General features: G+C 38.1%; 1 protein-coding gene across 1 annotated transcript in view; it reads left to right on the forward strand.

Annotated features, from left to right (window-relative positions):
- The first annotated feature begins 4,370 nt into the window (after window positions 1–4,370).
- Window positions 4,371–12,710, forward strand: part of LOC127978650 (collagen alpha-1(XXII) chain-like) — a 53,125-nt gene continuing 44,785 nt past the window's right edge. Inside the window, exons 1-3 of the mRNA XM_052583450.1 lie at window positions 4,371–4,502; window positions 8,564–8,718; window positions 8,994–9,560. Of these exons, the coding sequence (XP_052439410.1) occupies window positions 8,628–8,718; window positions 8,994–9,560 (658 nt within the window). The 5' untranslated portion in view covers window positions 4,371–4,502; window positions 8,564–8,627. The remainder of the gene's footprint in view (window positions 4,503–8,563; window positions 8,719–8,993; window positions 9,561–12,710) is intronic.

The raw sequence follows: 12,710 nt of genomic DNA on the forward strand, positions 1-12,710 counted from the left end.
CCTGCTCAGGTCTCTGATCAAGAATCTGAGAATCTCCCCCCAAAACGCCCTTTAAAACTTGCTCCGCTAGAGCTCCCCCTAGAGGTGCAGCGGCAGAAGCTCAAAAGCACTCAGGAGGCCAAAGAGACATATCCGAGAAAAGTCAAAGTTTGTTGGCGGGACGTCCTGGACAAGTCTCCAGAACGCTCCCCGCTGAGTACCATCACAGAACCACACAAACCACTGCTCCCTGTCAATCAAGTCAAACTTTGTTCTTATAAGCCAGTGGGGAAGGAGGCGGGGAAAACGAAAGGTAATTTGAACATCTGCTCAACATGTGCTCCTGAGAACGTCTGCCAATCAGAGCAGGGCAACAGTCAGTCAGCCACTCCCGCAAAGAGCCAGGATGCAGTCAAGAAGCGTCAAAGACTGCAAAGAACCCAGCGACTAGAGGAGGATCAAAGCAAATCCAGCTCGTCAGCAGGTGAATTATCTGCTGATGAGAGCAATCTGGCCCCAGCCGGCCCTGCCAAGGGTCAGGGTGCAGCCGAGAAGGCCCTGCTAGATGCCAGCCGTGTGCTGGAAAAGACAACGTGGAGAAACCCGCGGGACCCCGGGACTGAGGCAGTGGGTAAAGTCGGGAGAAGGATGGCTGTTAATGACATTCAGGAAGCCATACTCTGACTCTTTGACCTGAAGAGGAAGTGCAGCATGTGGTGTACTTGAACATGGCAATAGAGTCATGTTTACTGAACATTTTTAAACCCTCTTGAGTTTAGATAGAAAAACAGCTCAGATGAAGCCCACAGTTATGTCGAAAACAGCACAACATTCCTGATCTGAATATTGGTATCTATGGGATTATGTTCCGATTATGATAAAATAAACCCAAACAGGGGCATCAGGACATTTACATAAAAATTATTACACTACTAATAAATAAAACCAATCTTCTTGTAAACTAGTGTTAAGAAAACATCCAAAAATACACAAATAAGTGTTTATTTTATTTATTCAGTTTATTTATTTGTGACTGTAGATTTAGATTTTTGAGCTATCAGAAATACGAGTTTATCTGTGATTTTATTCTTGATATTTTGTGACTTTTTCTCATTTAGGGCCATAAATGTGCATGCAAAGTGAGGATACACTGATGTGTTTTGAAGTGCACACAAATAATTTCTGGATGAATTTGATGTTCGTGGGTCAATTATGATGTATGATGCATGTTTATTTATTTATTTTTTATTTATTTATTTATTTTTGCTTCAAAGCAACTGTACCGACCCAAACTAAACATATTTCTTGGATATATGTTGTTATGTTGGTGTTTTGCTATCCTGGTAAGGTAATTGTTTTCCTTTTCTCATCATTTTCAGTGCTAAAAAAGACTTTCTCGGACTCAGGTAAAAGTGAGCTATCATTTCTATTTTAAACGTATATGAAATTTCTTCCAGAATTTTTTTAAGTTTTTCTCATTTAGGGCGATGAACGTATCTAAATAAGTTGTGTTCCAAATCTGAAGCTGATATGAAAAAAGTAAATAAAAAATAGGTTCCTGTGCAATTTTGTGCGTTATACCAAAATTATCCACTTTTTTATGCAGTTGTTCTGTCACAAATGTATACATTTTTCTCTCAATATTTCTTCTATCGTAAACCACCAAATATGGAATCTTGAGACTCAGACCTTTCCAACGATATGTTTTTTGTCAAGATTTAAAACAAGTTTTCATTCTAAAACACAATACATATTGTTAAATGACTCTCCCCATTAAGGGGGAGGAGCCTTCTAAAAGATTTTAAAGGACCATTTCCATGGTAACACAATGGCCAATTTCAAAACTAAATTAGTTTTAAGGTTTTAAGATTTAAAATTATATATCATTTATGATGATTAATTAAACGTTGTGACAGGTCAGAACTTCTATTATATATATATATATTTTACTGTTCCTACATAATTTGTAACAGAAACAGTGATAAAATATCTATTTAGGAGTCTTAGACCTTACTAACGATATATATATATTGTCATGATTAGATTAGGATTGTAATATAGTATATAACTGTAATATAGTAGTATAGAGTATAATCATATAAAAGTAAACTTCTACCATTGGGATGGGAACAGTTAGGGGGTTAAAAAATATGGTTAAAATTGTATTTTTTATTACTTTTTTTATATTAATCGCTTGCATTGTTTGACAAATACTGATATTAAAAATGTTCTGAACATACCTAATTCCTTCTTGTTTTTAATAATGTGATATTTAGGGAATTGCAATCATCTCTCAAATATGTATATGTGTGATTCATAGAATGACAATACGTACAGAAAACCCACATATGCTTCTCTTTCAGAGGTGAGATCTATACATCGCAAGTGGTCTTCATACAAGTGGCTTGAAATTGGATTATAAAGTGCATTAATGTTCTAGCTACAATGCTACAATAAGAAATGTTTTTTGTTGTTGCAAGCTAGATAAAAATAGAATGTCCACATTGACAGTCCAAGCACAGAATTTGTCAATACTGTTCACATCAGCCAATAAAAATGTAAATGATCACTGTTTATTTCCCTCTTTTACATAAATCAATGAAATGTTGCTGTGTCTGACACATTCAGAGTTTAAGATGTGAATAAATCGCTTTTCTCTCTGGAGACCAAAATTACTATAGTGCTAAATGACTCAAATGACTTTCAGAGAATGTCATTTCAGCACTATAGTGCTTGCGCTACAATGCCACTCTACTAGAAAAAACAGTAGAAAAGAACACCAGATGGTGATTATGGGATAGAGGTATGGTTTACTGTTTATTAAACCACTATCTATCTATCTATCTATCTATCTATCTATCTATCTATCTATCTATCTATCTATCTATCTATCTATCTATCTATCTATCTATCTATCTATCTATCTATCTATCTATCTATCTATATATGTTAAAGTAACAGGCAACAAATGCAAAAGCCTTCTTTCCACAATTTTGTTGTAAGCTGTAATGTAATATTTCCGTAATTAAAACTTCATATCTGAATGACCTTTACATCATTTAATGTCTCCCCTGTTGAGCTCCAAGCTCTTCACCTCATTCGTCACTCTTGTAGATCTGCATCTGTGCCGACCCATCAGTTGTCTTCTGCTGGACTTTGCCCTGTGCTAAAGTTAGTGTGACCTCCAGGGAGACCCCTTACAAAGGTAGAGGATGGAAATAGAAGAGGTTTCCTTTCAACAAGACGAAGCAGTTACTTCCTGCATGATTTTATTGTCTGATGTTTATTTCGGTGTGACTCGGTTGTTGATATGTTTTACTGAGCCTCTTATTTTGTTTCCTAATATTTCATTTGTCTGTCTGTCTGTTTGTCCACCTGTCCATTGTTCTGTCTATCAATCTGTCTGTCTATCTATCATATCTGTCCATCCATCCATTCTTTCTATCTCTCTCTGTCTCTGTCTGGCTGTTATTGTATCCACTGTATACCTCCATGCATCTGTCATTCTTTTTGTCTGTCTGTCTGTCTGTATCCATCCATCCATCCATCCATCCATGGTTTTGGGTGTCTTGAACCAGGTACAGTAAATGTTTTCTAATTTGCATTTTAATTTAGTTATTGGACTGGATATCTTAAACCCAGAACAGGTTTTGGAATGTTTAATTGGAATTATGACTTCTGCTTCCCCCTCTTAAACTAGAATGGATGTTTGTCATTGTGTGTTTGTTCTTTTGTAAATGTGGGTTTCAATCAAGTGAAAAAAAACAAACAACTTAAAGATTTAAATAGTTAAAGGGATAGTTCACCCACAAATGACAACCGTCATCATTTACTTGGCCTCATGTTGTTCCAAACCAGTATGAAATTCTTCTGAAACAATTAAGGCCCATTCTGAATGTTTCACAACCCTGGAACATCCACACTCCCTCTGCACACATTTTCTTAATTCTTTTACTTTTCAAAACAGAAAGTTGTTTATTTAGTTATTTGACAAACCACTTCATATAGTGAACACTCAAAATAGACAAAAATGCTGTGGCTAAAAGTCACCTATCAGCCCCACTGGCAACCTGTGGTCAGCTCCGCCTGGCCTGGAAAGACTAAAGCCATGAAAACAAGAGGGAGAGAGTGAAGGAATGGGAATGAGAGAAAAAGAAAGACGAAGAGAAAGAAAGTGACAAAAATATCCCAGAAAGTTGCTCTATAATTGGCGCAGTCTGTCAGAGCCCTATTTTATGTGCGTGAGCAGGGCAGGGCAGCCATCTCGTCCCCACTGAAACCCAACACTTACAGGAGCAGTTCCTCGTCCCTCCCACCTCCCAGCAGAGGAGAGCAGACTCCACAACACTCTGCTCCTCACTGCAGGAATACTGTATGTGTGTGTGTGCCATCACACCTGTACTTGACCTTACCTGGAGCTTTATTTCCAGGAGGATGCTGCTTTGATACTTCAGGAGTCTGTGAGGTGTGTTTCAGGAGGAGGTTGAAGAAGATCTTCTTGTTCCCACAAACTGATATAACAGGTAAGAGTGAGGTTTAACACATCCCCATATCCCATCAGTGCACGTCTCGTTATAGTTTCTTAATTGTTGATATTTTATGCTAGAATATTCAGCCATTAATCTCAATAGCTCTGTCTGGTCTTCAACTAGTGCTTTGGTTCAGCATGCTGTTCAGTTGTTTTGTCACAATCTGTATGGTTAAAAGCGCTGTATATATAAAGGTGACTTGACTTGGCTTCACTTTCTTTGTTCTTCCACTTTTTTTGGAGAACTTTAGAAGAACAAAAGGCTGGTTTTTACATCTCAAAAGGGGAAGAGTGAAGCTTTCTGGTTTGTTCATCAGCAGGTTGCTCCCATGCTGGTCGTTTAGCAGAGCTTTGGAGTTTGGCCGGAGTGTTAATGGAGAAAGGTTTCAGAGACTCGAAACTAGAAATGTAACTGCAGTTACAACTGCAATTCACTGCATCCTCAATGAATAGAAATCAGGTAATAGGCCTGGTAACCAACTGATTTTAGGATCCAGGGAAGATAAACAATATGTTTTGGAGCTGGTAACCGAAAGATTATAGGCCGTGGGACTGGTAATCCAAATTTTGAAGGCCTTGTAAACTAAGCAATTGTAGGTTGTCAGGCAGGTAAAAAAAAGATGGTAGTTCAAAGGGCTGGTAACAAAATGATTACAGATTATTTAAAGACTGAATATTGAAGAACATTTTAATGACCCAAAGAACGTTTTTCCACAATAAAGAACCTTTTGTGGAATGGAAAGTTTCCATGGATGTTAAAGCTTCATCATGGAGCCATAGATGCCAATTTTTATTTTTAGACTGTAGGGCTGGTGAACAGAAGGCTGTATGTGACCATGACATTTGTGCCTAAAGGTCTTAAAGGGTTAATTCATCCAAAAATGAAAATTATGTCATTTATAACTCACCCTTATGCTGTTCCAAACATGTAAGACCTCATTTTATCTTCAGAACACAGTTTAAGATATTTTAGATTTAGTCCGAGAGCTCTCAGTCCCTCCATTGAAACTGTGTGTACGGTATACTGTCCATGTCCAGAAAGGTAAGAAAAACATCATCAAAGTAGTCCATGTGACATCAGAGGATCCTTTGGAATTATTTGAAGCATCGAAAATACATTTTGGTCCAAAAATTGGCAAAAACGACGACTTTATTCAGCATTGTCTTCTCTTCCGTGTCTGTTGTGAGAGAGAGTTCAAATCAAAGCAGTCTGGATATGCGGTTCGCAAACGAATCATTCAGTTCACCAAATCGAACTGAATCGTTTTAAACGATTCGCATCTCTAATACGCATTAATCCACAAATGACTTTTTTAATGTGGCTGACACTCACTCTAAGTTCAAACAAACCAATATCCCGGAGTAATGCATGCACTCAAACAGTACACTGAATGAACTGCTGTGAAGAGAGAACTGAAGATGAACACCGAGCCGAGCCAGATAACGAACAATAGACTGACTCGTTCACGGGATATTGGTTTGTTTGAACTCAGAGGGAGTGTCAGCCACATTAAAAAAGTTAACAGCTTAAGTAATTTGTGGATTAATGCGTATTAGAGATGCAAATCGCTTAAAATGATTCAGTTCGATTTGGTGAACTGAATGATTCGTTCGCGAACCGGATATCCAGACTGCTTTGATTTGAACTCTCTCATAACAGACACAGAAGAGAAGACAATGCTGAATACAGTCGTCGTTTTTGCCATTTTTGGACCAAAATGTATTTTCGATGCTTCAAAAAATTCCAACGGACCCTCTGATGTCACATTTTCATTTTTTGATGAACTAACCCTTTAACATAAGCCCATGATATACTTTGTCCAGTAGTGTGACATCCATTAATTATTAGTAGGGTCTGTGGATGTCCATGCCCACTTTACCAGGGTTGCCAACTCTTACACATCTGGCGTGACACTCAACGCTTTCAGCATCAATCTCACGCTGAAGTCCAAGCGTGAGTGTCACGCCAGATGCGTGAGAGTTGGCAACCCTGACTTCACACATAAGGCCTAGTCCATTGTCTTCATGGACTAGGTTACAATATAACTGCTTCTGGAAGAGTATAAAAAAGCAACTGTACTGTGCATGTGTCGAACTCGTCTATCAGTGCTCATTCACCATTGAGTATACCTTGAAGCTGTGCAGACACAGATGAGCATGAGACGGAGTGGAACGTGGAAAAACAAGTTTATCCATACCTATAATCTCAAGTACTTTTTGGACATTGACCATATAACTTGTAGCAGTGAACAGAAGGGCTAAAAACAGAAATGGGTGTTCACTTCTACAAACATTTCATTTTAGCTATTTTAATCTCTTTTTAACCAAGTGTGGGTCCATTAGTTTTAGAAAGCAGCAGGTAATTTAGGCTAATAGCTTGACCAGAGGGCTAGTAAAACAATGTGCCCTTTAATACTGCGGACTTCTAAACCGACTGCAAGAAAACAGAAGTCTTTGCAACTCTGAAATTTGATGTCCATAGAGATGCCAGCCAACATACCAGCTGGTATACCACATCTGAATAAAAAGAGGTCACACGTGGCTGTTTCTTTCCACAAAACATAACTGTTGTTTACTGCAAACATATAAATGCTCTGGTTATACTTTGGGACAGTAGTTAAATGAATGCAGGATACTTTCACAGCATCAAAGAAACATAAGAAGACCTGGTCTGGTCAGAGGGTTCAAATTGCTCATCATATTGAGAGATACTGTTGACTTTTAAGACCAAAAAAGCAATGTAAGGCTTTCTGGGTCATATGATGATAGTGCAAACCTTCAAGAAAAAAGGAGGGAGAGGAATGAGATTTATGGAAGGGAACAAATAAAAGATACTGAATTGTGTGAGAGGAGGCATCAGGCCGGGAGTCCACAAGGAACTGGAATGTTTTCCTATTGGCCAAACAGATCCAAAAATGGGACGTTTTTCATTTCTAAATGCATCAACTAGTACTGGAAAGACATAAGGAGGACTTTTAACTCACTAACTGAATCAATGGCATTTTTACATGACATCAGAGTCCCAGTTAGTTATATTGTCCTTGATGAAGGTTTTGCAAGAAGAATGGTAATTTTTGCTCCTGAAAGTTAGACAGCTTAAGTGAAACTGCCTGTGAGGATGAGATGCCACATCATCAAGGCTCTGCAAACCATAATTCAATGCTTCCCAACGTTGCTGCCTCGGTCTCTGATGAAAGTGTGCTCCCTGGGCTGTACTAAACACCACTAAATCAGAAGAACACCCTATTTATACCAAAACATCAGTTCAGCTTAGCCAGAGGAGAGTGGTTAGTAACCAGCAGTGGAATGTATAGTTAAGTGAATGGGGGAATGAATAACAGTTGGACGTAAAACTTTCTCAGATTTTATTTTCTGTTATCCTTCCTTGTTTACTCTGGCTTGCTAATGGATACCTACTATATGTGTTATTTATAATATTATGTACTTTTTTCTAAATACATATTAAATACACATCACATGCATGCTAGAATTTTTGCTAAAGTATATGTATATCAGAAAACAAGCATTTGCACTTCATAATATACCTGGTGTTAGGAGCAACTACTTTTCCAGATGTGTCCATCACACATTTGGATGAAGGATGAATCTCATGGAAACATATGTAGGTCACATTTCATAATTAAAAAATAAGATTAAAATTAGATGATATAATTGTATAGATTTAGAATCATTCAAATTAGTAGTAATTAAAAAAGTAATTTTTAAAATGATTTCATATTATTTAAAGTATTGTGAGAGTGGTGTGTTTAAAGGTCATGAAAAACAATGACTTAGCCTAAAGCTTAAAATGGTAAATAGCCCTGCATTCACTTACATACTGTTTTTATGAGCATGACTCATCTTGTTATCAGCTTAAACTGAAACAGCAACTTGAAAGTACAAATCAGGATTAATGTGGTCTGCACCGGGTAGTACATCAGTTAGTGCAGAGCTAACATGAATCATACACTCCACTTCTGTTTGCAATCGTTCAATATAACTCAGCTCACAGTCCAAATGACTGATCACCTCACGCTTGTTCTCATGCCTCTACAGGAGCAGCAAGTTGATGATCATCGCACCTTAGCGGGAATATCAGCAAACAACAGCGGAGAGGGAGATGAAGTTTCGATTTGGGCTCAGGATCTCTTTGGTCCTGACCATACTGGCTCTGACTCTGTACGGGGGCTTAGTTGAGGGACAAAGGGCAGGTGAGGTCAAATACTAGCCTAAATATACAGTTTTCATGGCCCCTAACCACATCTCTGTTTAACTTTAGCTTGGTGGTTCTAATTTTTACTTTCAGTGAGTCTGTTGTAATGTGTGCAAACTGAGGTTTTGAACCTGACATACTAGTAGCTTCAAGTTCTTTGCCAAATTCAGCCCATGTATTATTCAACCAGACCATGGTGGAAATACAAACCTCATAAATCTGTGGCTAAAATGTATAGACACAGTCTGTAAAATGTCATGTCCTTTGTCCCAGGTTGCAAGAACGTCCACTATGATCTGGTATTCATTTTGGACACCTCTTCCAGTGTTGGCAAGGAAAACTTTGAGAAGATCCGGCAGTGGGTGGCAAACCTAGTGGAATCTTTTGATGTAGGTGCGGAGAAGACACGTGTGGCCGTGGTTCGCTACAGTGACCGTCCTACCACCGAATTCAACCTGGGCAGGTACAAAACCCTTGACGAAGTCAAGCGTGCTGCTGGGAACATCCGCTATCTGGGTGGGAACACCAATACTGGAGATGCCATCAGCTTTACCACAAACAACATCTTCACAGAATGGGCAGGGGCGAGGCCTGCCAGTAAGGGCATTCAAAAAGTGGCAATCTTACTAACAGATGGCAGGAGTCAGGATTTTGTTTTGGAGCCATCAATCGCTGCAGCGGCTGCTGGAATCAGGTTGTTCGCCGTAGGAATTGGGGAAGCACTGAGGGAGGAGCTTGAGGAGATTGCGGCAGAGCCCAAAAGTGCTCATGTGTTCCATGTGACGGACTTTGATGCCATTGACAAGATCAGGGGCAGGTTGAGGAGGAGACTCTGCGAGAGTGAGTATTGATTTTGCAACATGCATAGTACATGCTTAAAAAAAAACAATAATAATAAACGTTCCAAAAAGGGGTTTTCACAGCGATGCCATTGAACAGGTGTCCGAATAGAACACACCTGAACCAGTCAATTAAGGCCTTTAGACTCACTAGAAACTTCCAGGCAAGTGTTTTGGAGATGGTTGAAACTAAACTCTGCAAGGCATTGGTCTTCAATAACCAGGATTGGATACCCCTGTCAAAGAACAAGCCTGGAAAATCCTGGTCCTTGAGATCCATTTTAGCTCCAATTCAACTCACATACCTATAGCTTTCTTGTAAACCTGAAGATTTGATTACTTGGTTCAGGTGTTTGTTTTTTTATTATGCTAGAGTTAAGCTCTTTAGGAAAGTAGGCCAAAGTTGCCCATCCTGCTTAGGAAGAACTATTTTGGGTTCCCCAAAGAACCTTTCAGTGAAAAGTTCTTAAAAGAACCATTTATTAGTGTGAAGAACATTTTTATAATCTCAAGAAACTTTTACAACTACAAAGGAACCTTTTGTGCAGTAGAAAGGTTCCTGATCAGGGGTTTCCTAACCTTTTCCTGTAGGGCCACTGACCTGCAGAGTTTAACTCCAAACCTAATTAAACACACCTGAACCAGCTGGAATTGTTAAAAACTTCCAGGCAAGTCTGTTTGAGCTAAAATTGGCCCTCCAGGAGCAGGACTGGTCACCCTCGTTCTTTACTGAACTGTAGATGCCAATAAAGGAACTTTAGAGATGACTTTCTTTATACAGTCAGATATAGGTGGGAGTTGACTTAACATGCAATTGACTTGACAGTTAACTAAAAACATTACATCTAATCTGCTTTTGTTGGCACACATTTTCATTCACACGAAGGTCTGTTCTGTGCCATACAAGACTTGTTGGAAAGGAAGCTCTTTGGCCTGGACATTTTTGTGGTTTCTTGGTTCAGTGAGCTCTGAGTAAAGATGTGTAGTAAGTACAAGAGAGCTCAAGTGTTTTTACAGATCACATCTGCTCCACAGGCAAAGATGACCTAAAAGTGCATGTGGGATTGTCTTTGGAGGCCATTACAAACAACAAGCTTGTATTAAAACTATGAATATAGATTCCAAAATACATAAACCCAAACCGTTGAGGCATGTGGCTTGTATTGACCATAGCACACCAGACTTGACATTCCTTACTTAAATTAGTGAGAGCAGGAGAACAACAACACCTGGAGCTCTTTAGTTTGAAGTGGAAATCTGAGTAGTAGCACTTAAACTATCCAGAACTCACGTGTACTAAAAATAGTATTAAAACAACACATTTTATTGAAAGCACACTCTTTAAACAATTATTGGTATTTGAAGAGGTTGTAATGCAAGCCTTTTCCAATGCCTTATTTAAGTCAGACAACCTTGTGGGAAGAAAGGGAACCACTTTGACTTAGCAGGGAGCTGGAGAGATAAAAAGAGAAAGAGAGAAACTGATTCATTGTAATCCCAAACCTTGACCTTGCCCTGATTGCAACCAAAAGTCCTCTTCTGAATAGCTCTAACCACATACATGACTTGATGATCTCACTCTCAGCTGTAGACTTTGTTGTCCCATTAGGGATTATCCTTCAAGCATTTAGAAAGACTAATACTGCATATCAGGTCCAGTTCTGTGATAACCAAGATCATCTGGAACTAGCGTTGGCGTCTAAGAACACTGGTGGTTAGAAAACATGGCATCTCCAAAGTCCAAGTTATTTTTGCCATGGAAATTACAGTCCTACTGTTTTAAGTGGAACCAGGCTCCACAGTACGTTTTTACTTTTTAATCTTTGGCCTTAATTTGTTTTATGTGAAAATATCATTAGCATTAAATAACATTAAAGTCCTTACAGTTCTTTCACTGGGCCATATATATATATATATATATATATATATATATATATATATATATATATATATATATATATATATATATATATTTTTTTTTTTTTTTTTTTTTATCAAACTTGAAATGAATGAAAAGTGTGTTTGACTGGGTAGTTTCATCACTTAGTGTATCTGGGCTTTGGTTCAGGTCGGTGATCCACCCATGGCCACCACATGCCAGATCTGTAATCAGTGGAGGGACGCTGCTAAACAGAACAGCAGTGCACCGTAATAGTGTTGGGTGTGCTAATTTTCTCATGTTTGCTTTAGCATCTGTTACTTCCGTTTTAAAATCTGGTTTTGATTAGCTTAATGGGCATTTCAAACAGGAGAGAAAACATTTGATAAAGCCCTTCCCCTTTTGTGACTCTGAGGATAGCTCGCACGTTAACCTAGATGATTCAGATATGGTATCCATGAAGATTAATATTTTGTGTTGGACACAATGATGAAATATGATTGATTCTGTATGCCTATTGCATCCAAGAAAACTTGGATGTGAAGTGTTTCAGTTGCTGATATTGGCATTCTGGATGGTTTTAAATGTGTTGATATGTGGTTGCTAGGGTGTTTTGGTTTCTTACTGGTTATGTGAGTACTTTAAGTTAGCACAAATATACAGCTGGTTATAGCTTTACAAAGTCCTCTATGTGACCCTGGACCACAAAACCAGTCTTAAGTCGCTGGGGTATATTGATATATATATATATATATATATATATATATATATATATATATATATATATATATATATATTTTTTTTTTTTTTTTTACCGTAAATATTTCAAAACCTAATTTTTTTATTAATAATATGCATTGCTAAAAACTTAATTTGTACAACTTTAAAGGTGATTTTCCCAGTAATTAGATTTTTTTGCACCCTCAAATTCAAGATTTTCAAATAGTTGTATCTCGGCCAAATACTGCCCTATCCGAAAAATCATGCATTAAGCTTATTATTCAGCTTTCAGATGATGTATAAATCGGAATTTTGAGAATTATGACTGGTTTTGTGGTTCAGGGTCTCATATGACACAGCACTTTCTAAAATGCTGCATCATTCTCCAGCCTGAAGGTGATTAATTGCTGATCAGTCGTTACCAATTGGGCCCTTTTTAGCATGAATACTCATTACATCGTTAACTAACAACATCTGGAAACACTTTACAGGTGCATCATGATTTATATTCAGTTAAAGTCATTTTAAAAACTGATTATCCTTAGCATCTCT

This window comes from Carassius gibelio, chromosome B19 (genome assembly GCF_023724105.1).
Source record: "Carassius gibelio isolate Cgi1373 ecotype wild population from Czech Republic chromosome B19, carGib1.2-hapl.c, whole genome shotgun sequence".
Lineage (NCBI taxonomy): Eukaryota > Metazoa > Chordata > Actinopteri > Cypriniformes > Cyprinidae > Carassius > Carassius gibelio.